Source organism: Protopterus annectens, chromosome 4.part0, assembly GCF_019279795.1.
Source record: "Protopterus annectens isolate FY-2018-M chromosome 4.part0, PAN1.0, whole genome shotgun sequence".
Classification (NCBI taxonomy): domain Eukaryota; kingdom Metazoa; phylum Chordata; order Ceratodontiformes; family Protopteridae; genus Protopterus; species Protopterus annectens.
In genome coordinates, this window is record NC_056733.1 from 88,765,391 (window position 1) to 88,791,798 (window position 26,408).

The 26,408-nt window shown below is 41.9% G+C and overlaps 1 protein-coding gene across 1 annotated transcript in view; it reads right to left on the reverse strand.

Annotated features, from left to right (window-relative positions):
- Nucleotides 1-26,408, reverse strand: part of TBCD (tubulin folding cofactor D) — a 3,708,267-nt gene that overhangs the window by 1,895,567 nt on the left and 1,786,292 nt on the right. The window contains exon 14 of the mRNA XM_044068123.1: nucleotides 2,703-2,859. Coding sequence (XP_043924058.1) covers nucleotides 2,703-2,859 — 157 coding nt within the window. The remainder of the gene's footprint in view (nucleotides 1-2,702; nucleotides 2,860-26,408) is intronic.

Sequence of the window (26,408 nt, forward strand, 5' to 3'; positions counted from 1 at the left end):
TATGATAATGAAGCAGGTTCAGTTTGAAACATGAAACCTAGTAAAACTTTTTGGCTCATAATAGCTCTCAACTCTTGCCTCCAGTCCTCAATGTCCTTAGGTTGCCAGGAAGTACTGGACAAATGAGACAGTGAAGTTGCACTTAATGTTTTTTAGAAGACTGGGGGGGGTCTAAAAAGAACACGAAAAATGTCAAACCTCCATTATACATTCTGATCTCATTATTACCCCTTTACACAAGCTTTGAATCATCTCGTTCACTTGCACTGAATGGTTTGAATTCCTTACCCAGTTAAATTCTCATGTCTAGTTACAAGTCAATTGGTTTCTACAAAATAATGCAAAACTACTGAACTTCCGCAGACGTCAACAGTAGTAATAATCGAGGCCTCCACTTAGAAATAATACTGCTCTCACAAAAACCCACTTATAACTATTTCTGAAGGTTTAATTTTATTTATTTGCTAATCTTGGTTAGTGGATTATGCAGATCTTTTCCAGCCATATTCCACGTAATAAGAGCAACAGTAAGGATTACACACAAGGATAATTTAGAGTGATCACTAAACATCATGTTTTGGCAGGTGGGATGAACCAGAATGCTTTCATGAAATTCACATGGCTGTAGGGAGAGTATAGAACAAAAAAAAAGGTTTATCCAGCTTTCAATAAAGCACTTTCCCCAAAAGCTCCTCTCCAAGCGAAACCAGTCCAAACATTTTTACATTTAAATTTCTATTTGCCCTCCCATACACCATTTTGTACATGACTCTGAAACTGTGATACCTCTGTAGTACATGTAGCTATACATGTATGAGTCAAACAGTTTCCGTTACTGTTTTACTACTTTCAACTAAGTGAATTATTTTTTCAGTCCACCTCCATCTTGTACCACTGAGCACACACATCTCATGTTTCATTTCTCCGATTATTGTTGCCCCATCTGTGACCACAGCAAAGATTCCTCCGCCATACTGCTGAACTGATAACATTCTGACACAAGTCTTTGCAGTCAGACATTCCTAACTGCACAGTATCTGTTGCTATTTTTTATGCTTACTACAGTTTGTTTTCATACTGCCTGAGATTGACTGTTCCACAATTTTTTTAACTGTATTCATTAGTCAACATTCATAAAACCTCGTATCAGCAAGAGAAGCAAAAGAAAATATATTACCTCTCAATAAGTCTTTAAATTAAACCTAGTCTTATAATTTGAGACAGTAAATAGGACAGTACACTAACAACAGATGGTTACTCCAATCATTTTTGAGTTGAAAACCCTGTTGAGCACTCGATAACAGCAGCAGCAATTGACTACTATGCTACTGTGAGTCATACAAGAGGCATGAAGTGATGGTTAATAATAATACTAGTCTAGCCACTAGCACAAGAGCATGACAGGAAATGCTGTCTTCTCCACTAACGAGACATGTAACTACTATGGGAATAAGACTACCAGTAGGAAAATGCCTTGGACTTTTCTGTAGCTTCTCTTAATACCAATATCTGTGACATGTAAAGCATAATAGCTGCCATAGTCTAGTATGGGCCCCCCTTAGTAACCAGAGCTGAATTGGTCCAACCTGGCCTAAAAACAGCCCTGACCTCATTGCTTATCATATATGAAAGGATCTCTCAGATTTTTGACTATTGCATCACCCTTCACCTAATCTTTCAAAAAAAGTGAAAATGAGCAACTTCAGATGGCTGAAATCTCAAGGATCTTCAAAAGAGCTCTTAGCAGATCTTATTGCTATGACCATTTTATGCCTACTCTGTGAAGTCTTCCATGGCTGCCTGCAGGCTCAATTTGGGGATTTTAAGGTTCTTATTATGACCAATCAAGCCATACATGCCCAAGGTCCATTTCTCTCAAGAAGCTACTGGTGCTCTAGTGGTCAGTCAGTCCACACAGCTCAGTTGACAAGGGCTGTTAGTACTTTCTAGGTTAAACTTTCAGACTTCTGGTAGGAAACCTTTTATCCCGTCAGGCTTAAACTGTAAAATGTTACCTTGACAGTTAAAGGCATGCTTTTTTCCTATCTCAGTGGATTTGTGGCAACTCTTAATTTATTTAAAACAGTTTAAATTTCAGCAGGTACGATATATTACTGATTTATTACTTAACAGTGTTGCAAAGTGTTTAATTTTGTAACTACATTATTTGATTTGGTAAAGCATTCAGAAAAAATAAGACACTTCTGTATGCATCTCAATCATGACTACCAGCATGATAATCTCATGAAAGGTGCATTTTAACTGTGAGGCCTGACACTCTTAAGGAACAGAATGCAAACTAATGCAGCATGCTTTCTAAGCTCTAGTACAACTACCTCTAACAGAATATAATATTGCAACCAAGAGTGTGGACAACAAATGATAATGATAGGAAAAAGAACTAAAATATTGAGAGCACAAAAAGTAACATTTCATATGATTAGTTTCGCTGCTTACGTTCTCCAAAATATTTATGTGAAAAAAAAATATGGCTTCACATAAAAATACATCAACAAATTAAATGGAATAAAAATTCACCTTGTTGTACATAAGGGGCAAGCCTGGTTTGCAAATGACAAACACATACAGTTAACAGCAGTTGTCTAAAGCTATCTATTCTCCTTTTTGTTACCAACCAGGACATCAGTCACATCTCAATATTAGCTGAATTAGACACATTTTATGTATTCAAATACTCTTACCTTGAAATTTCATTTACAAATGGCTTTAGCTCCAAAGGATCATATGCACGAGCAAAGGCCCAACAAACATAACAGGCAGCATCTCTAACGTTGGAACCCACACTGCAAGCTCCTCGTTTCTCATCAAAGATCAGAGCTTTCAAAATCACTGGAACAACTGTAGGTAAGAACACAGAAAAGGTTTTCAGTGAACCTAACTCATTCAAACTGCTAAAGGTCAAACACATCCAATGACAAATCCACCTAGAGAGTTAATTTACTGTTAGCAATAGATTTCTAAATTTACCTGCTACAAAGTACAGCTTGCTGAGAAATAGAAGTTATGTACTCACCATAACGTTCCATGTTTGTAGTCCATCTCGCCCTTCATTCCACATGGGTTCGGAGCCGATCCTCGGCCTTTTTACAAGCTCAAATTCTTCTAGTTGGCTCGTAGCTAGGTAGGTATCCCATGGTGCACCAGTACAATCCCCAGATCTTGTTTGCTGCTAAGAGAAATAATAACAAACCATACAGAAAGAGCCCAATAATAAAAGGTCTCCAATAAATAACAACAATATTATTCTGTCTCCAGATACTTCCAGGATGGGGCAGAAGGGTGGGTTCGTAAGAATGAAGGGCGAGATGGACTACAAACATGGAACGTTATGGTGAGTACATAACTTCTTAATGTTCTGTAGTCCTATCTCGCCTTCATTCTTACACATGGGACAGTGTCCCTAGCACCTTATTCTTGGGTGGCTCAAGGAAAAATACTCCTGAGTACCGTTGAACCAAAGGATACTCTACCCATGGAGGTCAAATCCAATTTGTAATGAGTAATAAATGTGTGAGGGGTAGCCCAAGTTGCTGCTGCACAGATATTGTCAAGTGGGACCCTGGCTTGAAAGGCTGCAGAGGTAGACTGAGATCTCATAGAATGAGCCTTAATTCTGAAAGGTAAAGGCTTACCATAAGAAGTGTAAATGTCAGCTATACAGCTAGAGATCCAATTTGAGAGGGTCACTTTGGAAACTGGTAGACCTAATCTGGAGTCGGAGAAGGAAATAATTGGTCCGACTTCCTGAATTCCTTAGTCTGGTGCAAATAAAACGGAATTGTCTATGAACATCTAACTGATAAAAGTTGTATTCTGCTGCGTTGGAATGATTAGGGAAGAACACCGCAAGTTGTATGGATTGGTTCAAAGTGTTATGGGAACAGACCTTGGGGACAAAGGATGGATTAGTACAAAGAGATACTCTCTGTCTTTGTGAAATATCAGACAAGAGGGTTTGGCAGACAGTGCTTGTAACACTGACACTCGTCTAGCAGATGTGATTGCCACCAGAAACAAAGTTTTTCAAGACAGAAATTTCAAGGGTGACGAATGAGAAGGCTCAAATGGTGGAGACGTCAATTTAGATAGCAAAACATTCAAGTCCCATGAGGCAACCAGCTCCTGAAAGGGTGGTCTTAACAAGGTGGCACCTTTAAGGAAAGTCTTGAACAACCTATGTGACATCAGATTAGAATCATGTAGACCTAGATGAAAATTAGAAATCACTGCCAATTGACCCTGATTGTGGCAGCCGCAGATCCCTGGTGGAAAAGTCCAGACAAAAATTCCAAAACCACCAGAACAGAAGCAGTATAAGGGTCAACATTCTTTTCCTCAGCCCAGATAGAAAACCTTCTCCATTTACTGGAATATAATTTCCTAGTGGAGGGTTTATGAGAAGACATAAGGATATGAGTTACAGAGGGTGAGAATTCGTGAAGCCTGACTAGGGATGGAACTGGAGCAGCCAAGCTGTCAAATTGAGGGTGTGTAAAGTGGGATGAAGCGAGCCTGACATGTGCGTCAAGAGATCTGGCACTGGGTCCAGAATCCATGGATTGTCTAGAAGGTGAGGCCCGAGAAAGGGGAACCAAACCTGTCGAGGCCAGTAAGGGGTAATGAGGATCAGATTGCTTCCCAGCTGTTTCGCTTTCTGAATCACCTTGGACATGAGAGGAAAGGGGGTAACGCATAAAGGAGACACATGGGACAATCGTAAACAAGTGCATTTCTCAGTGACTCCCCCGGAGGGGGGATGAGGGAGAAATAGCTGCTGCATTTGGCATTGAATGGGCTGGCAAAGAGGTCACAGCAAGGCTGTCCCCATCTGCGGAAGATCTGCTCTGCTATCTCCTGCTTCAGAGACCACTCATGAGGCATCAAAATTGCCCAGCTGAGTTTGTCGGCTATCATGTTGGTTGTCCCCGGGATGTGCTTCACCACCAGAAAGTGCTGGGAAGATATCGCCCATTTCCAAACTCGAGTGGCCGCCTGACAGAGGGTATGATCTGGTTCTGCCGTGTTTGTTGATATACCATACTACCAACATATTTTCTAATTGTATTGCAATCGTCCCAAGAGGAAGAAGGTCGTGAAGTGCTTGCAATGCCAGGAGCACCGCTCTCATCTCTAGAATGTTGATATGCACGTGAGCCTCGTGATCTTGCCATGTGTCTTGGACAGTCCTGCCTAGATAATGCCACCCCCACCCTATCTGTGAGGCATCCGTGGTCACAGTGGCAACAAGCTGATGAGGGACAAATGGAGTGCCCGTGGTTAACTGATTGGGTTGAATCAACCAAATGAGGTCCTTCTAGCAAGAGTCTGTTAAAAGAATGTGATGAGTCAAAGGCAGATGTTGGAAGGACCACTGGGACGACAGAAGCCACTAAAGAATCCGCATGTGCAGTCTGGCTAGCGGCACTAGTAGTATGGTAGAAGCCATGGTCCCTAGAAGCTTCAGAACAGTACTGGCCTTGACTTTTCGAAGGGGGAGAAGACGGTGAATTTGAACAACCAGATTCTGTGCTCTTTCTACTGGAAGACGAGCCAACATGGCTACTGTGTCTATTTCTGTGTCTATTTCTGCGCCTATAAAAATGACAAATTGAGAGGACAATAAGTTAGATCTTTCCCAATTGATAGTAATCCCCAACTGGGCACAAAGTTGGATAGTAGCTTCCCTGGTCTGAAGAAGTAGATGCCTGGTGGGGGGCGGTCAGGAGCCAGTCGTTCAGATACGGAAACACCTGGAATCCTTGATGTCACAGGTGAGCTGTCACTACTGCCATACACTTGGTGAACACCCTGGGGGCTGTGGTGAGACCAAAGGGCAGAGCACGAAACTGGTACTGAAAGCGTAGATGACTCCTTGATGCCCTGCCCATTTTTATATGGTAGTAAGCGTCTTGGAGGTCTATTGAGCACATCCAAGTGTCTTTCCCTAGTAACTGGAGAATAGACTGCAGTGTCACCATCTGGAACTTGTCCTCCTGTATGGATTTGTTTCATTTGCTGAGGTCCAAGATGGGCCTCCCGTCCTCTGTATGTTTTGGCACTAAAATTAATCTTGAGTAAGTTCAGAATCCTATTTGGTCTGCGGGGACGTTTTGGATGACTCTTTTTGCCAGCAACTTGTTGACCTCCACAGTTGTTTGATCCCTGTGATTGGGTGGATCATCCAGGATCCTCTTGGGAACATGAGGTGACAGAGAAAAGGGAATGGAATAACTTCTGGCAATAATTCTTTGTACCCATCTGTCTTGAGTGATACTTAGCCAGGCTTCTGGATACAAAGAAATGCGACCCCGACTGTCTCCAGAGAAGCACAGTCAGGATCCACATCAGGAGCACTGGTAGGGCCGGACCCGAAATGAATCATAGCCTCCCTGGTTTTGAGGTCCGCCCCTGCCTCTAGGGCAATATCTACCATTTCCTCCTCCTCCTCTGCCTCTGAAGGAGGAGTCACCCTGTGCATCCTGGAAAAACATCTGGGACTTCTCGAACCACATTTTACCACCTCTCTGACCCTTAGGGTATGGTCTAGAGGGGACAGTAAAATGTACTCCCACAGCAGAGAGTGTTTTGCCATCTTGCTAGCACCAGGTGAGTGTGTCCTTTACCTTGGGTCCAAACAATGAAGAACCGAAGGGGACGTTGGTAAATGCATACTTGAACGGTTCCGCAAAATCACACAAGCGCATCCAGGAATGACGCCTTAGGGAAATTCCTGAACACTCTGCTCTGCTTGCTCCATCGGCTGCATACAAGATGAGACTCATGGAGGAGTTGACAACAGAGTTCAAGGTGGACAACTGGGCAGACACCTTCTCATGGACTGCCTCATTGGATGTACCTTGTAGAGTCTCTCCTAACTCCTTAAGCCTCATGAAGTGTGTAAGGTAGTTCAGCGATCTAAGAGTAAATGCCGCTGATGAAAAGATATGCTTCCCATACCTGTCCATCGTTCAAGATTCTTTTTTCAGCAGATGGACAGAAGAAGATGTCTCCACTAGCTCCTTCTTAGTGGTCGCCGCCACCACCATGGCATCTACGGGAATACCCTTCGACAAAGATTCCTTCTCCTTGGGAGCTGATAGAAACTTATTTGGTCTCTTGGGGACTGGCTCTGCTGCATAAGGAGTATCCCACACATTCTGACTAACAAGCTCTAACAGTTCGTTGAAAGGTGGAGACACCCAAGAGGCTGAAATTTGAGACCAGAAAGCCTTCAGGTACACAGACTCCTCATCAGAAGGTGTGAGAGTGGGCTAGCCACACCACTGCTTAAGGATCTCCAGGATGTCTACAAAGGAGATATCAGAGGATGACTTGAGGGACCCTTCTGACACTTCGAGGTCAGTGTTCGAGGTAAGAGACTCATCCTGGGAGTCCACATGCTTCCTCTTGCATGTTCTCTTCCATGGGGGCTCCTCGGAAGGATATTCCGGGGAGGTCTCGGAAGAATGGGGGCCACCAACCAGTGGCTATGGAGGCTGCGGGTCTCTGCTGTCCAGAGAGAGAGTAGGTGCTGAGACAGAAGTAGGTGCCCTAGGGGGAAGAGTGTCGGTACCCCTGGTAGGAGCTGATAATCGGGACAACACACTCATCATCTCAAATGCTGACCTCCCTGGCTCCGAGGAAACCGAGGATGCCATCGGTTCCAGAGCCATTGGCTCCGAGATAGATGCAGGGTCCGAGCTCACCCTAGCCGACGTGCCGAGAGTAAGGCTCGTAACTGAAGAGGTTCGGTTCCAAGCGTCCCTGTCAGGGCCGATCAGGGAGCTTCGGCTCCCAGACACCATGGACGGCTCCGAGTGTCTCGGAACAGAACTCGGCTATGAGACAACCTCAGGGGGAGCTGGAACCGAGAGTTCCACCAGCAGTACCAAACACTCCAGCTCCAAAAGACCAGCATGGCTCGGAAGAGGAATCACAGAAGGGGTAATGGACTAAAGTGGCCCCGGAATCAACTGGGTCTGAGCCAACATTTTAGGTAATGCAGATAACTTCACGAGTCTCAGCACTACTCTAGCTATATCTTCTTCCGATAAACTCCTGGAAGACCTGGAGGACAGAGTGGGAGAACGGGATCTCTGCAATATGGGTGACCTTAGTGTAGGGGAGACTGGTAAAGGATCCGTAGACTGGCTCCGATGTCTACTATCAGTGGTTTGCTCCGAACTACCTGGTGCTGACACTGTAGCAACAGTAGTAGTGGTAGAACCCAAATTGGCTCTGAACTCAGTGGAGCTGAGGAGGCAGCAGGTTTGTCAGATTTGGCAATTTTAGGAGGTGGCTCCGATGCACCAGCCAGCGCTGGGGAGGGCCTCTTAAAAGATTTTGATTTCTCCTTTTTAGATCCATGAGACTTAACAAATGAGGAAGCGCTAGCCAGATCCTTCTCAAAAGAGGGCTTAAGGAGACCTTTTAGTATGAGTTTATTTTTCCTCTCCTGCAATACCCTGACACTGAATGAATGAAAAAAATAGGCATGTTTCCTGTAGGTGGATGGCCCAAAGACAGTACACGCAGTTACTGTTGCTATCCGTTATGGACATCTGTGAGCATTTGACACATTTTTTAAAGCCAGATGGCTTATGATCTTTAACCTCCTTAGACATCTCACAGAAGATTGCAATCAGACACATGACGCACAAGAAGAAAGGGAGAGTGGGAGGACTAGGTCCTCTAACTTAAACGGGCCTAGCCATTAAAGTACCAATAAGACACAACCACAAGGACTAGGTCATCTAACTTAAACAGGCCTAGCCCTAGTAGATAAAAAGAGAGAGAGAGAATCTAGGTCTTCTAACTGAAACGGACCTAGAAAGGAAAGAATCGCACACACACACACACTAGAGAAAATATAATCTCTAACAATGCAACAAGAGAACAAAGGTACAAGGAAACCCCCATTCTAACTGCCAAAAAACCAATAAGCGGAGCCCGGCAAGCGAGGTATTTATTCATAGCTATTATTTTAAATCTGAATATACAGAGAAACTCATCTAATATGCACACAAAGTTTAAACTATGCACAAAAGGCACCTACAAACAGTAATATCAACAATATGAAACACGGGGTATAAAAAAAAAAAAAAATACACACACACACACACACACACACACACACACACACACACACACACACACACACACACACACACACACACACACACACACACACACAGCCCCAGTGAAGAAACTAACTGGCACACAGGATACCAAGAGAACGATAAGGCCACTGGCCAACTTTTCTCAGAAATACTTAAGAAAGAACTATAGTAACTTGAAAACTATGAAACTATCAAAAGACTAATAACAGTTATCAGAAGCTATTTAAATATGAAAAACAGCATTTTTTGTAAAGAAATTAGCAAAATGTGTTACACTTGGCCACGGCCAAGAAAAAGCACATCCAAACTCGTCGACGCAGCAAACGAGATCTGGGGATTGTACTGGTGCACCATGGGATACCTAACTAGCCACGAGCCAACTATAAGACTTTGAGCTTGTAAAAAGGATGAGTCAGAGCCGAGGAACAGCTCTGAACCCATGTGTAAGAATGAAGGCGAGATAGGACTACAGAGCATAATCCATTTTCCCTGGTCAAGACTATGTGCAATGCTGCTGTTTTTATTCTCCACCCATGATGGCTTTAGTCTCTTTGTGGACTCTCCACTAATAGCCAATAGCTCATTATTCTGTTTTTCACCACTGAGCTCATCTTTGTAAAGGGTAGAGAATGTTGGTGGTGACCAGAGTGGATGACATCAGTTTTCTTTTCTTTTTTTTCCCCATATGTACAACTTCCACTATCCTCTGTGGAGTGAATGCAATAATTCCAGCATGCCCAAATTATGCTCTTCTGTGAGCAGCAGGAGCATATTGTAAGCCCTGAAACACTCAAGCAAGGGCATTCAAAGAATCACTTTTTCATACCTTCCCAAGGACAACAGCAGCATGTCCACAGTCTCCCAATTCTCTTGGTTGACCCTTTGACTCACCAGATTCTACACAAACTCATGTTGTCAGACACAAAGATAGACAGATACCATTAAGTCAGTGAGACATTCTATTCGCAATGATTCAGATTTAACACTGCATGTGAAAACTCTGTACCATTTGGCACTCTTGCAACATTAACATGACTACGCTTTAAGACACCAGTGGATTTCAAACTTACTGCAGTGTAGCTGCAACTGCTAAATAATTGAAGATGTTATTTTCTAAGACCATGTAATGAGCATCTTTCTCTCTAAGTAGATTTTATATGTATTGCAATAAATCCGTACATCAAGTGTTAAAGACCCTATCCAAGGCAAAGAACGCAGCTTCCATGGGACCTGATATTATCCCAGGCTATATTCTGCAACACCTCCAGTAAAAACTGGCTTCGCCATTGAGCACCCTATTCAACCACAATCTAAGTACAGGCTTCATTCCAGCAGAGTGGAGAACTGCCATTGTCACCTCCTTGCACAAAGGTGGTGCCATTGCTGACCCTGAAAACTATCAGCTCATTAGCTTGACAAGTCTGATCTGTAAAGCCATAGAGCGTATTATTATGGATCTCAAACAAGGACATAGGCAATTTCCAAGCACTTGACCCCACCCAGTTTTCATTCGTCAAGGACAGATTTTGCCTGTTGAAACAAGTTGACTTCTTTGAGACTATCACCAAGGCTCTGGATGAGGGAAAGTCAGTACATACAGCTTACCATGACCTGACCAAGAACTTTGATGCAACCCCCCCATTTGGGTATCATCGAATAGCTAACACAACTTGGCGTAAATCCCTACCTCATCAGGTGGATGGCCAAATGGCTCACCAACAGGGCCCTCAAGGTCAAAATAGGTACCTCCACCTCTGACAGCAGACCTATCACTAGTGGAGTTCCCCAGGGATCTGTCCTGAGACCCCCAACTGTTCGGTATCTACTTCTCAGAGGTCCAGGCAAAGACAAAAGGCTTGTGGCTCACCAAGTTTGTAGACGACTGTAAGTTGGGTGCTGTCATTGACTCCTCAAAATGATGTTAACATACTGCAAGAAGGTCTCACAGCAACTAATGACCGCTGCCAAACTCATGGCCTCAAGCTAAATGCAAAAAAAAAATGTATCAACACACCATTCGGCAAAAACAAGGCCTCTACTGATTGCCACATCAATGGCAACCCCCTAAACACACAACCTGTGGTGAGAGACCTGGGTACTCAGGTTGATAACCTCACATTTGACCATCATGTAACAGCAATGATCAGGAAAGCCTTTTACTTGGCTTATCTCATAAGTAAAGGGACTGCATCCAGAAAGAAGGAGGTTATTACCTCTCTATACTCCTCCCTCATTAGACCAATAATTGAGTATAACTCCCCGTTTGGGTACCTCTCCAAACATCTACACCAAATGGAAAGGCCACAGAAAAAACTCACAAATAGAATCCATGGCCTCCAACACCTGTCCTATGTGGACAGGCTCAAATCACTATAATTCTAATTGGCATTGTACAGATTGCTCAGAGGTGATCTGTGTCTTGCCTACAAGGCAATCTCAGACCCTGCCCTATTAAAGATGCTCTATATCCATAAGTCTAACTCCTTGCACAATACCCACTTGAAAGACCTGAATCTAATATGAGACATCAACAAAACCTGCTGGAGAGACCGGTTTGTCTCCCAGAGGCTGCCACGTCTCTAGAATAGACTTCCCATACAAGTCAAAAAAAGTACCTCACTGACCATCTTCAAGTGCAACCTTGATGAGTGGATGGGAAACCACAAATTTGTCCCAGAGGTTTTACCTGTGTCCCTCACTGACAGGGGCGATAGGTTCTAACTGAGGTTTCATTCTGATGATAAACTCTTGGCAAGGCTTGTAAGGGCCCCAGGGCCATTAGCCTAGTAACCTCCTATGATCCTAAAAGCAAAATATTGCAGTTAGGCTAATACTGAACATCTTGAACAATGAAAATGCAAAGGCAGCATGTTCATTGGAATGCTCATTTTGAAGGGGGTCATCTGAAGAAGAGAAAAATAAGTGATAAGGAAAGTAAGAGCAGTTGCCTGATAACAGAAAGGAAGAGATGAATAAACTATATGAAATTATAGCATGGATTGTGAAATCACTATTTAAACTGATTGCCAACAATGGGATATATGATTACCTTAGATCACCAAAAGGACTACCTTTCTGTATATATTTTAGTATTGTATATAAGCAAATATAATTAGATCATCAGTAGCTTGTCTTAGAGATTAGCATATAAATTTCTTTACCTTCCTGTTGTATTGCAGGTGCATCATGCAACCTTCATATCTCCATTACTCATAACGGCTGTACATGTTTTATCTATGCAATGCTTTATATATTAATGTTGTTGTGTCTTTCGGCTTTTCCCGGTTAGGGGTCGCCACAGCGGAACTCCGGTCCGCTAATGATTGGCAGTTGATTTTTACGTGCCGAGTTGCCAGCCCTGATGCACAACCTTCAACGAAGGTACGCCCATTCACACGTCTCCACGCAGAAGACGCTCTAGCTGAGAGTCGAACTGTTCAGCTTCTTACTGTGAGGCGACAATGCTACCGCAGCACCACCACCGCGGATGCTTTATATACATTTATTAAATTCCTATTTTTATTTGATCAATGAGCTATGACTTTCTTACAGAAATATGAAAAGACTGCAAATACTTTTCTTTCTAAATGTTATTCTGCGCAGGCTCAGTTAAAGTAGACTTATAACGAGTTTTCAAACAAAAGTGTTGTTGGTATGGCTGCAACTGCGCACACACACACACACACACACACACACACACACACACACACACACACACACACACACACACACACACACACACACACCCCTACATAGACCAATTAGATTCCAGTGGTCAGCAACATGTAAAAGGTATAATTTTGGCACTTCGCTTCCACAGCTCAATAAACTTATTTATAGTTACTTCAGAGTGTCACAAAAGTGGGAAATTTCTAGGACAAAATAGTGCCCTTACCAACAGGTTAGTGAGCAGGTCTGTGGATCTCTCGTAAAACATATTGCAAGAAGAACAGTGCACAGTTAATACTGTATCAGGTGCTCCATGTGCAGTGTGCTATCAAGGCCTTCCCTCTAGCAACAGTTTGTCTGCACCATTTCAATCTCCTGGAAACAGGGCAACTATGGACATTATGGATAAAAAAAATAATGGACAAAACTTATGCCATAAATATTGAAAGTGAATAAGATTTTGAAGTACTATATAGCAAAATCAGATGTGAGGATACAGCGAATGGAGATGATATTGACTGAGCATTCTGATCAGCTTGCAGTACATGAAACAAATATCAAAGACCTTCAGCAACCTTTACAGTTATGTGACAGAAGGACTGAACATCTAGAGCACAAAATCATGGATCTGAAAAAAGGAGGACTTAAGAACATCATCATAATAGTGGTAGTCTCAGATCACTTACAGGGAAATAACTGCTAACAGCTGGTACTATTATTGTTAAAATGGACTGCTATCCCCCCAGTATGACATTATCTTAGAAAGAGCTCATGGGGTGTTGGTCCCTCAGTCGGTGAAGAATCATACACCTCATCTTATTTTCTCAACCATGCAGTAAAAGAAACAACACTGAGTAAAATCTGGATTCCTAGGGAAAACATTAATGGTAGAACAAAAACACACATTTGCGGAGCAGGATTATTTGCAAGAGACCAGACAGCAGAATTCAGGCTGGTGATCAGGATAGCTAGACTGAATAATTGAAAGTTTAAGATTCTTTATCTGTTGATTTTTAAAAGTACATATGCTAGAAGGGCTGTCACTTGAGGCACTTGCTAAGCTCCAGCAGTCTTTTACAGTGTTAAAGTAGAACACAACAGACGTATGTCAACATTGCATAAAGTGTCAACCTTTGCCATCTTCAAAACAAGTATTGGACCCATTCCTGGAATTTAAACAAAAGATGGTAGCACAGCAGAAAGCAGCACATGTGACAGCTTGTTCAGCTTTAATCAATCAATCAATGGGATAACGTGCTTTTCGACAAGAAAGGATGAAACTCTCTGGAAACTTTGGTGGTAACTAACAACTGTACTGTTTATCAGGGTCTATTTAACTTTGAAGTAACGGTTTCAGTTTAATAAACATCAAAGGGGTATGTGGAGTGGAGAGTTTGAAAAAGGATCTTTTTATTCATTCTTTGGTTTTCTTTACTGACTGTTGGCACACCTTATATTGTCATATGTGAAGTGAATGGGTTGTTCTTTGCTTTAATGGGTGATTAGTTTGCTCTCTGCCATAAATGTTGGGCAATTGTTACTCTATGTTAAAATTGTAAATACATTGGTCTTGTTATTAATACTGTTAGTGGGGTTGTTGACTTATGCTGGAAGGGTAGACATTAACAAAGAGATTGCAGTAGATATGCGGGTGCTTACTAGGGGCCTGAAACTACTGCACAAAGTTTATTGGTGCCAGGATGTTTTATTGCTCAAAGTAGTGATTCAATAAAGATATCAAACATGTTTGACTTTTCTTTAATGTCACTGCATGTGATTGGCCTTGCTGACAAGCAAAAAACAGAGTAAGGTATTAAGCCCTATTTTATATGTTTACAGGAAACTCACAACATTGTTAGAATCAAAGTCAATGCTATGGAGCATGTATAATCAAGGGTATTGGTCAACCTATGACCAAGGGGGAAAGCAAAGCTCTAACACTTACTAGAAGGGATACTCCCTTAGAGGTATCAGAAAGTATATCTGACTCTCAGGGGAGATATATTTTACTTAGGGTGAGACTGTATCATTCGGATATAATGATATTAAACATTTGTGTGCCCCTGCCCCCACCCCCCACCCTAGTTAAGGAAATTGTCTAGTGACATAGTAGGTAGCTTCTCAAAATGGTTTATTCTTTTGGGTAAGGGATATCAATGCTGTTTTGTCTCTTAACAAAGTGTTAGTGAGTGCTAAAAAGCATTTTGTTTTACTGAGTGGGAAGTTTCTGAGGAAAACTATTAACACATTTGGAATGGTGAATGTGTATACCCATTTAGTTTTATCCCCACATTTTTTATACTGATTACTCATTTTCATTTGGTACAGTCTCTAGAACAGATAAGATTTTGGACTCCTATGAGGCGTAACAGCTTTTGAAGTCATTAGAGATTGCCCCTATCCAGATTTCCAACCATGCGCCTTTGATGATGAAGTTCCATCTGTTTACTGTATGTAAAAGGGGAAGGCAAAGGTTAAATGTTATGCTGTGTAATTAAAAACAGCATTAAGGAAGCTCTGTTTGTGGAAGGCTGAGAAGTAGGATACCACCTAATATAATGTCAATATAGGATAAGAAGGCTTTAAGGACACTCTATATGACTACTTACATTTGCAAAGTAAAGTTTATAAAACCCAAGGTCTACATAAAATTAAAAAGACACAGAAATAGCTTCTCCATTTGCAAAATCGGATTGAACAGTGAGATACAACTTTAATGGAGGCATATATGACTGATAAAGAACATGTGGACAAGCTATTTTATTATAGAGCTGAACAGGCAATGAGGATTTTAAAATTTAAAAACTTTGACCTCTCCCCATCTAATTTGAAAAGTTTAACTTTGAGATTGAGAAAACAGGAGTCAGAAAGATTTGTATTGCAAATTGGAAACTATAGAAATGGTATGATCACTAAGGACCATGACTAATATGTTAAGAGATTATTATGAGCAACTCTACATGGATAGTACAGACATAGCTCCAGCAAATCAGGCATTCATTTATTATTTTAAGTCTCTGAAGTGAAATACATTTTCAAGGGAAGAAGCAAAGTCTTTAGTTCTCCCAATTACTGCAACAGACATATCTGATATGAAGTAAAATGGGAAATCCCCAGGGTCAGATGGCCTCCCAATGGAAATTATTAAATGGGGGGGGGGGGGGTTACATATTTTTGGTAAGGTGAATAATGTGATATTACTGGGAAGCTCCCTCTGGATTCTTTGAAGGTACAGGGAGAACATTTGAGAAGGCCAATCAGCTTAGTTTCTGCTACTCCTTTCTCTCTTTCCACTAAAAAAAAAAAAAAAAAAAATCCGCTTTTACTGTATGTGTGTTTCTTTCTACTTTATTTTGCTTTTGCATCATCTTAAAAGTACTCAATTGTATTTATTACTGCTTGGTGTAACTCATTCTAAGCCTTTTAGTTTAAGCACTTGGGCTTCAGACCAGTTGTTTTACATTAAGAAGGTTTGCGGTCTGCACTGTAGTGGCAGAACAGGTAGCTTACATCCTTCTAAGTTGCGGACTGATGATTGAGGGCTCAGTGTCTGTTATTCTAAAAGTGTATTAATTCTGGTTTAAGCACTTGGGCTTCAGGCCAGTTATTTTACATTAAGATGGTTCGTGGTCTGCACTCCTGTGGGAGGAGAGGCTGGACTCTGCCCTTCTGAGTTGGGAATTTCTGGTTAAAGGCTTATAGTGCCTGCATATTTGAACTGCTTCTTACTGAAATTGGTAAACCTTGTTTGCTGTAGCATGGACTAGATCCAGGCCTGCTGAATCTAGCTTTGTTTGTATAACTTGAGCACTAATCCAGTTATTCTTTAAAGTATTCAACTGTATTTATAGCTGCTTGGTAGTAACTTGATTAAAGTGTAGCTATCATTCTTAGTCTTTTGGATTAAGCACTTGGGCTTCAGACCAGTTGTTTTACATTAGGAAGGTTTGTGGCAGGACAGGTAGCTTACATCCTTCTAAGTTGGGAACTGCTGATTGAGGGCTCAGTGTCTGTTATTCTAAAAGTGTATTAGTTCTGGTTTAAACACTTGGGCTTCAGGCCAGTTATTTTACATTAAGAAGGTTCGTGGTCTGCACTCTTGTGGGAGGACAGGCTGGACTCAGCCCTTCTGAGCTGGGAATTTCTGGTTAAAGGCTTATAGTGCCTGCATATTTGAACTGTTTCTTACTGAAATTGGTACACCTTGTTTGCTGTAGTATAGACTAGATCCAGGCCTGCTGAATCTAGCTTTGTTTGTATGCTTGTTTGCTTGTTATTTCCCTGAAACACTAATGTCACCTAAAACACGGCTTTTCAGTGCTTCTGTGGATCCCTAGTGATATCTGCATTGCTTACTGTACTTATTTCCTTGTTTCACTTGAAAGAAAGTTACTGTTTGTCATTTTTGCATTTAAGTTACCTGTAACACATTGCAATTAAGTTACCTGGCACTTGCTCACTAAAGCAATTATACAAGTCAGCACTAAAAAATTAAAAGCACTACACCCTCACAAACTCCCCTTTAGTACCTTGTTCCCCACTGGCCCTTTTTTTCAATTATAAAGGAATTCCCAATACTATTCTAGCATGTCCAAAGGTCAGTTGTCAATCTTCTCTCCAGTCCAGCTGGTGAATCTGGGAATCTTGAGGCAATGTTACAACTGCCTCATGTACACAGACAACCCTCTCCTTCTTCCAACAAATTCCATCACATGTGAGAGATGCAACCATATAGCCAAACTGGAGGCTAAGCTCTCTCAACTCAGTACTGGCGTAACCAGTCAGGAGGAGAAGGAAACCACACTCACTACATTTCCAGTCTCACATAGACCTACCACGACAGCAAACCAAACACATAAACACACAAAAACATACTCGGAGGCTCTAAATAAAAATCTGCCTAAGCAGCAGAGACCTCCAAAGCAGACACCCAAGCAACCGCTACCCCAAAACAAAACACGTGCAACACATAGCTCACAAAGCCAGTGTGCCGAACAGTTACAGCCCTTAAGGCTAAACAACACACCTGATACACTTGTAATAGGTGACTATCGTCAGGCACACTGACGTCCCACTCACCAGGCTGAGCAAGAAAAAGGTCACGGTGAGCTGCCTGTCGGGTGCTAGGATCCGCCACATAACACAAGCACTCAGGTCACTCCAAGGCAAGTACAAATATGACTCAGTCATTGTCCATGCTGGTGTGAATGACCCGAGACATACCTCCCTGGACTACATGAAAAGAGACATAGAGGAGCTCCCTGAGCATGTAGCTCAGGCCGGTATGACCCTGACCTTGAGTAGCATCTTACTCACACCAAGAATGATGCCACAATATGAAGACAAGATGATCAATTCAAACAACTGGCTTAAGTATTGGTGTCATTCAAAGGGGATCCAATGCCTGTCAGCCTGGGATGACATGCTCGACAAGCCACGATGCTTCGCTAGGGACGGCTTGCACCTGTCACCCCTGGGCTTTCGGATATTGGCAAAGGCTCTTGCTACCCCCATAGTGCATTTTTTAGACAAGCCTCAAAAGACAAACCCACCTCCATAGGCATCACAAGGGATAAGAAACTAAGAGTAATGCTACTCAAACGCCACAAGTCTAAACCTCAAGATGCATGCACTCAAAACTCTCCTTAGCATGGAGAACATCGATATCTGTGCAGTAACAGAAACCTGATTCAAGGCTCCCGAGAGCACCCCAGCACTACCAGGTTATACCTCATACCATGCTTTTCGGCCCCAAAACTTGGACCGGACCACAAAAGGAGGGGGAGTATCAATATTCGTCAAAGATACCCACACCTCCAGATTGGTGGCACAGCACGAAGCATCAGAGACTATCCATGTGCAACTAACAGTGGGTAAAACTGCCTTCCAGTTTATAGCCTGCTACAGACCACCCTCCCAAACCCAGGAACCCCACTTGGCCTTCTAGAGAACATTGGAAAATATGAAGATCTCTCCAAACACCATTATACTGGGCGACTTCAACTACCCAAACATAGACTGGGAGCATTACTCTAGCTCCAACACCCTAGCCCAAAGGTTCCTAGAATTTATAAACTCAAATGCTATGGAACAACTTGTTACCACTCCCACAAGAGGGGAAAACATACTGGACCTGATCATCACCAACATGGGGACTCTATGCTCCAGACCAGAAGTGTATCCCTCATTGGTAAGATCAGACCATAAACTAATCTCACTGGATATTCACATCCCGACCCCACCCCCTGCCCAGAAAACCACAGTGAAAAACTTCTCTAAAGCAAATTTCACACTCCTCAAACCGAGGTGGAATCCTTTAAAGCCCCCGGGCCTGTGGAAAATATGGCCCAGACCGCAGAATCCTTTATAAACGCATTCTATGAACACCTTCAGGAATGCATGGATCATGCAATCCCAAATAAAACCAAGACCCAATCCTCCAAAGGCAGACATCCTGTCTGGTGGACCCCAGCCATAAACAAACTATACAATAGAAGGAGGAAGCTACTACATGACAGAGCAAAATCCCAAAAAGGGAAGGCATCTCTGATCAGTATTAGCAAAAAACTACGGGTACTCATAAAATCGTCTAAGGCCAGCTTCGAGAGAAAAATTGCACAGAACACTAAGGATAATCACAAGGCTTTCTTTAGTTATGTTAGGAACCTGGGTGGGAATTCCCAGATATGCTCAGAATTAGTCCAAAATGACAAAAAATACACCAAACCCACAGACATTGCCAACATCCTAGCTGACAGGTTCAGCGCAAACTTCTCCCCCCCCTCCCCACCAAATGGGCAAATATCTATCCCAGCAGAGTGCTGCCCCCCTGACATCTCAGATGCTCAGGTAAGAACCGCCCTCTCCAAAGCAAAAAACACAGCATCACTGGGACCAGACGGTGTCCCGGGCTGCGTCCTACATGAACTCCAAGAAGAGCTAAACCCAAACATAAAACTACTGTTCAATCTCAGCCTTACTACAGGATACGTACCCAAAGAGGGGCGTACAGCAACAGTGGTCCCTCTCCACAAAGGTGGTGCCTCAACGGATCTTGGAAACTATCGCCCCATAAGCCTGACTAGCTTGGTCTGCAAAGCTATGGAAAGGATCATCATGGACCTCATAAATAAAGATATTGGGGACCTACAGACACTGGATCCTACCCAGTTCGGCTTTGTTAAGGGCAGATCCTGCCTCTTAAACCTGGTTGATTTCTTTGAAACAGTCACCAAGGCCACTTACGAGGGGAAGGTGGCCCACACAGCCTACCTGGACCTCGCAAAAGCCTTCGATACAGTACCCCACTCGGGCTTTATAGATAAGCTCACCAGCTTAAATATAAACCCCCATGTCACTAGATGGGTTGCAAACTGGCTCAAGGACAGAACCCACATTGTTAGAATTGCTGGAGCCATGTCAGACTCCAAACCAGTTACTAGTGGCATCCCACAAGGCTCAGTCCTGGGACGTCTCTTGTTCGGTATATATTTCTCAGAGGTACAGGCCAACACGGAAGGACTGTGGCTGACCAAGTTCGCAGAGGACTACAAACTGGGCGCCATAATCGACTCTCCAGCTGACACAAGCATCCTCCAAAAGGGACTCATAGAAACAGACAACTGGTGCCAGAGCCATGGCCTCAAGCTAAATGCCAAAAAGTGTAGAGTATTCCCCTTTGGCAAAAATAAAGTGCCCACAAATTACCACATAGGTGATAATCCATTAAGTACAGAAGAAGTAATTAGGGACCTGGGGACCCAAGTTGATAGCAATCTCTCATTTGACAACCATGTGGCCAAAGTGGTTAGAAAAACATTTTATATAGCCCACCTAATCATGAAGGGATTCACATTTAGATCAGGGGAGGTCATCGTGCCTCTTTACTCATCCCTCATCAGGCCCATAATTGAGTACAATGCCCCTTTTGGGATGTACCTTACCAGACACCTGCAGCAACTGGAAAGACCCCAAAAGTACTTTACCAAGAGGATCAAAGGGCTCAAACAGATGCCATATGCTGCCTGTTTAAAGAAACTCCAGCTCTACTCAGTGACATACCGCCTGCTCAGAGGCGATCTGTGCCTGACGTATAAAGCCATGTCCAACCCGGAATTAATGGACATGCTGCACCTCAGAAAATCCAAATCGCATCGAGCTACGCGCTCGAGAGACTTGAACCTCAGCACTGAAATAAACAGGACATGCTGGAGGGACAGATTCATAACCCAGAGGCTCACTTCACTCTGGAATAAAATCCCAGTCCTGGTTAGGCAGAGTCCCTCATTGACTCTCTTCAAGAGGAATCCTGATGAGTGGATGGGAGATCGTAGGTTTACTCCGGGTATCACTTCTGTGTCACTGTTAGACAGAGGCACAGTATACTAACCTTGAAAAAGGGCATAGCAAAATTAATTTAAAATGGGTGGCGAAAGCCAAACACACTCTGGCTAGGCTTATAAATGCCCTACGGCAGATAGCCTAGTATGAACCTATGAACCTATAAATCTATAAATTCATTAAGTTTAAAGCCTGGTAAAGAAAGGCTGTACTCTGCATCATATAGGCCAATATCTATTTTATACCACGATTATAAATTATTCACAGCTATTATGGCAAATAGATTGGTCAGGAAATTTCCTAAACGTGTATATTTGGATCAGACAGTGTTTACATGAGGGAGAACTACATTTGTTGACATAATTACAACAATTTTGTTAATTGACCATTAGTAATTACAAGTCTTGATGCTGAAAAAGCTTTTGACAGAGTATTGTGGGAGTTCTTACAGAAGTTACTGAAACACTGGAGCTTTCCAGAAGCATTTATTAGTGCATGGAGATCTCTTTATGTGGGGGGCAAATGCAATGGTTTTGGTAAACAGGACTCTCTTTTCCTTTCCTATTAAACGAGGGACCTTGTCCTATACTTGGAACCCTAGGCGGAGTGACTGAGGGCTTCTGATGTTCACTGACATGTAATAGATAAAACAGAATAAATTGTCACTATATGCTGATGACTTATTAGTACACGTATCCCATCTAGAAACTTAGAGGGTTCCACTTTTTGAGAAATTATGCCCATCTGGCTGACTGTCGGGATTCAAGTTTAATGCTGACAAAACAAAAGTAGTTAAAATAAATTTTAGTCCTTTGGAGGTTATGATCTTCAGATTTTCATTTTTAGAAACTCTGGTTTTATATCTTACTTAGGGGTTCAACTTGGAAATACCTTGCAAGTATCGGTTAAGGAAACTTACAGTATACTATCCGATCAAAGGCTAGGGGGGTGTTTGATGAAATGGAAATCATGTGTTTGTATATCCCATAAAAGATAATAGTAATCATATGGTTTGTTCTTCCTCAGATCATTTAAGCTTCCCAAGTGCTTCTAATCTCTCCTTCTCAGGAAGACTGGTGTGGTATTAAATCAATCATGAGGCAGCTTATTTGGTCATGCAACAGACCCAGTCAGTTGGGAACATCTTACAATACCAGTATTCTTTGAAGGACTGGGATTGCCGGATTTGGAATTGCATGCTTTGGTTGCTAGACAAAAAATGTTTGGAGACTTTACCAACGCAAGCATGGTGTGACACACTGAGATTCCCCCATTCCTTGTCTTCACAAAAGTTTAATCTGTTGTTAATCCACAAGCCATTTCACTGGAATCCATTTTCATTGGTTAAAGTAGTGTAAGAGGGCTTTAGTACGACTCATACATCTCATTCAACAGTTGATTTGCTTCCGATAGAAAGTACAAGACACTTGGAAATATGGTCCCATGTTATGACTAAGCATCTTAAAGAATGAGAAGAGTTACCGTTCTGGGAACAACTTTTGGAAGGGGGATACTGTGGTTTCTTGGGACTTTTTTTTTTTTAAATAAGTACAGGCTGGTTAATGAGAAGCTTGAGTTTTACAGTTAATTAGTTAATAAGCTAAAATGTATGAATATTGGTTCCACCAAAAGCAATGAAAGGCCTCAATGGGTGAACTGCTTGATTGTCTTTCACCAAGGGAAAGGAAACAGTAGGGGAACAATATGATATCTCTAAAGAATAATGATTACCTCCCATGGAGGTTTGACAAATAAGCAGAGAATACTTGGGGCGCATCAACTCGGTCTACAAATAGGGAAAGATCAATGGGGATATATTTAAAGACCAAAACATTTTTGATTTTTTTTTTGGTTGGCACCGTTTAAGTATTTTTATACACAAGCTAGGCTTCATAACATGTATACTGGGATTTCAGCCTGGTGTTGGTATTTTAATGAGGAATCCTTAGTGGACTGGGTCCATGTTTTTAGGAATATCCTTCACTGGCAGGCTTTAAGGGAGAATTGCAAGGAATATGTGACTACATTTGGCCTGGTAAGGTGACAATCACTATAGAGACATACTTTCTGGGGAGTACAGATATCTTTAAACCTAGCGTTCCCTCATTTAGATTACTGAACTTAATAGTGGCAAAGAAGTGCATTACAAAGCCATGGATGACACCTGTACCACCGGATAGGTCTGATATTTGTAGAGCAATAGAATAATTATCTTGTCTGGAACCTATTACTCTAGATGAGAGATTAAAAATGAAGGCCATAGAAAAATTGAAGTTATGAGCTGCTATTTGAGATCCAAAAGATGCATTCACTAATGCTGAAAACTTAAAGCTGAGATTGATTCCTAAAACCAAGGAATTATCTAAATAAGCTGTCTTACTCACCAGAACTACAGTTTTTTAAATTAATCTCTGTGTTTTTCATGTTTAGAAAAAAACAACAATTTTTTATTTTCCTTTTTCTTTTATTTATTGGATATTATGAAACCTTATTTGATACTATGGTTATTAGAGTACAGAAGAGAGTAAGTTCAATATGGAAGTTACAATGACTTCTGAAATATTTTTTCATTTTGTGAGTGTAGTCTATGGTGATATTGTTTAATATTTTTTTATTAAAAATATACAGACCAATTAGATATGATAAATGCAGGAGAAATCATAGCTGGCTGTACCATGAACTTTTTAGTTAGAATCAAGGTTTGTTTTTTCAAATTAAAATGCTCATGTTTTACATTAGCACCAATGGGAATTTAAGTCCTGAAAGATGCAACTGGCATGGAAAGAAAATTTGCTGTTTAGGGGTGTTATTAGCCTTTAAAAAGAGAAAGAAGCATGATGACTGGACATACAACAAAGCAGCAGGATCTTTCATTTACGTCTTTCCAGAAGCATACCTTAGGCAATAATTAAGATGACAGACCAGAATGAGATTATAGTAGAAGGCTTAAACAAACAAACCGTACACTTTGTGAGGTACCCACAAGAACCTTAGGCTTTTGATACAATGAGTACTGCAGCAGTATAACAAATGGATTTCCCTTAGTATTCAATCATGTACTAGAGGCAGTTTGCAGCTCCTTCTGTCATCTAATGATGATAGATTTAGCTTTGCTAACTGTTGTCTCCTGCTGAGTTTATCACAGCTATGGCTGACTGATAACTGTCCTGCAATATTGTATCCTTCCGGTTTACTGCCCTGCTACAGTGCAGCCTTGCTGTTATATCATTCTCTCCTGCTGATATGTATAGTTGCACTGGCTGAGTACTTACTCACTGCTATACTGCAGTCATGTTGTGAATGTACTGGGCATCCTTCTGTATTACTTACACTTTTAAGCACAGGATTATTGTAGTGGCATCTGAGCCTACTGCTGACACCTCAAGTACTGTGCTGTTAACAACCACGTCTCTCATAACATTCTCCACCCTATAGAATACTGGGACATTTTGCCTTCTGCATCAAGCAGAATGTGACATCCTAGTATTGAATTCCATGGTGTTTAGACTACTGTGCTATGGCATCAGTACTTTCTCCTAGTTGCACACTAACTGCTCACTGCACTATAACAGTCCTGCCTGCCACTAAAGCATTCTCATGTGGCAGACTCCTTGAATATTGTCAGTTTATTGTATTACAACATACAGGTCTGCTGTTCAGCTCATCCTTTGAATACTGTGTTGCATTTGGCTATACTACTAGTGAACTATACTTTACTGTACTAGGTTCACTTAAGCAGTACGATATTATGTTGTACCATATACTGGACTATATTGAGTGATACATTATACTGAAGTTGAATGATCTTGTAACTGTTGACTCTGTGCCCTTGCATATCATATTGCACCATGCTATATAATAAAGTGTTGTACTGTTTTTATACTACTTGCATTACTTTACTGTTCCTCTATGTATCAAACAGCTCTCCCTCCTAGACAGAAAAAAGTTCACCAAATTCCAAGACTGCAAATAATGACCACCACCTGACACCTCTGCATCAACCACAGGTCTTCAGTCTGTTTCTGCCAACATCAGCTGTCAGCCTTCTAGGATTAGGCACCCTGAGGAAGTGTATAAACTGCAACATACTCACTGACGACCATTTGGTATTACCACAAAATTAGTTCACATGTGAGAGGTGCAAATACTTATTACAACTGGAGGAAAACCTCTCATATACACATGGTATCAGTACCCACACTAATGCCACACACAGACACAGCAAGACAAACATAAAACTCTGCTATGTTGTGGTATTCCAATAATCACTTCAAAAATAACACACACCTTCTAGATGGGGCACTGCAGATAATCTATCCATCCATCCACTGCCTCTTTTTCCATTTTAGCACATGGGGTTGGGGTGCTACTTCAACAGTGACAATAATCAAGAGCCAAGGTTCACACTACTGGGTGGCTAGCCCTGCCACTGCTGTTCTTCGATGTCATATACTCACATGCAGTCTCACACCTATAGCCAACTTAGTGTGTCCAGTCCACCTACTGTATGCCTTTGCAATGTGGGAGATAACCACAGCACCTGGAGGAAACACACACAAACACAAGAAGGACATGCAGACTCCATGCAGAAGACACCACAGCACAGAAGTGAACTGGAGAACCTCTTGCTGTGAGGCGATGATGCTGTCTGCTGCTCCATTGCAGATAAGCCTCAGCAAAACACTGCCTGCCACTGCATACCACATACAGCATCTTCCCCTACCACTTCAGACAGCAGTCCCCAGAGTGGTCTGGCCTAATCTTTAAGCTACACCAGCATTCCACTCACCATATTAATGTACCTGTTTATAGGCTGTTATAGGTAACTTCACAGTCTGGCCCAGTGATGTACCACTAACAAGGCTGAACAAGATAGAACAGTCAGCTGCCTCTCTGGTCCTATAATCCACCATAACACCAAGGGACTAAAGTCCCTTCAGAGCAAATAAGAATAAGACATGGTCATAGTCTATGTGGGTGTAAATGGCTTGTGATGCACTCCCTTAGACTATATAAAGAAAAAAAAGACAGATCTCTCCAAGGCAGTTACTAAGGCTGGAAAGTAACTAGCCTTGAACAGTATATTATATTACCATCACAGAGAGGGACAGCATAGTATACTGCTCAAGACTAGCACACTATACTATCATCACAGAGAAGGATGTTATAATATAAATAAAAGGTGACTGATGTTTAATAACTGGCTTAGCTATTGGTGTCACTCAAAGGTAGCCCCGAAGGAGATTTAAGAAACTCCTA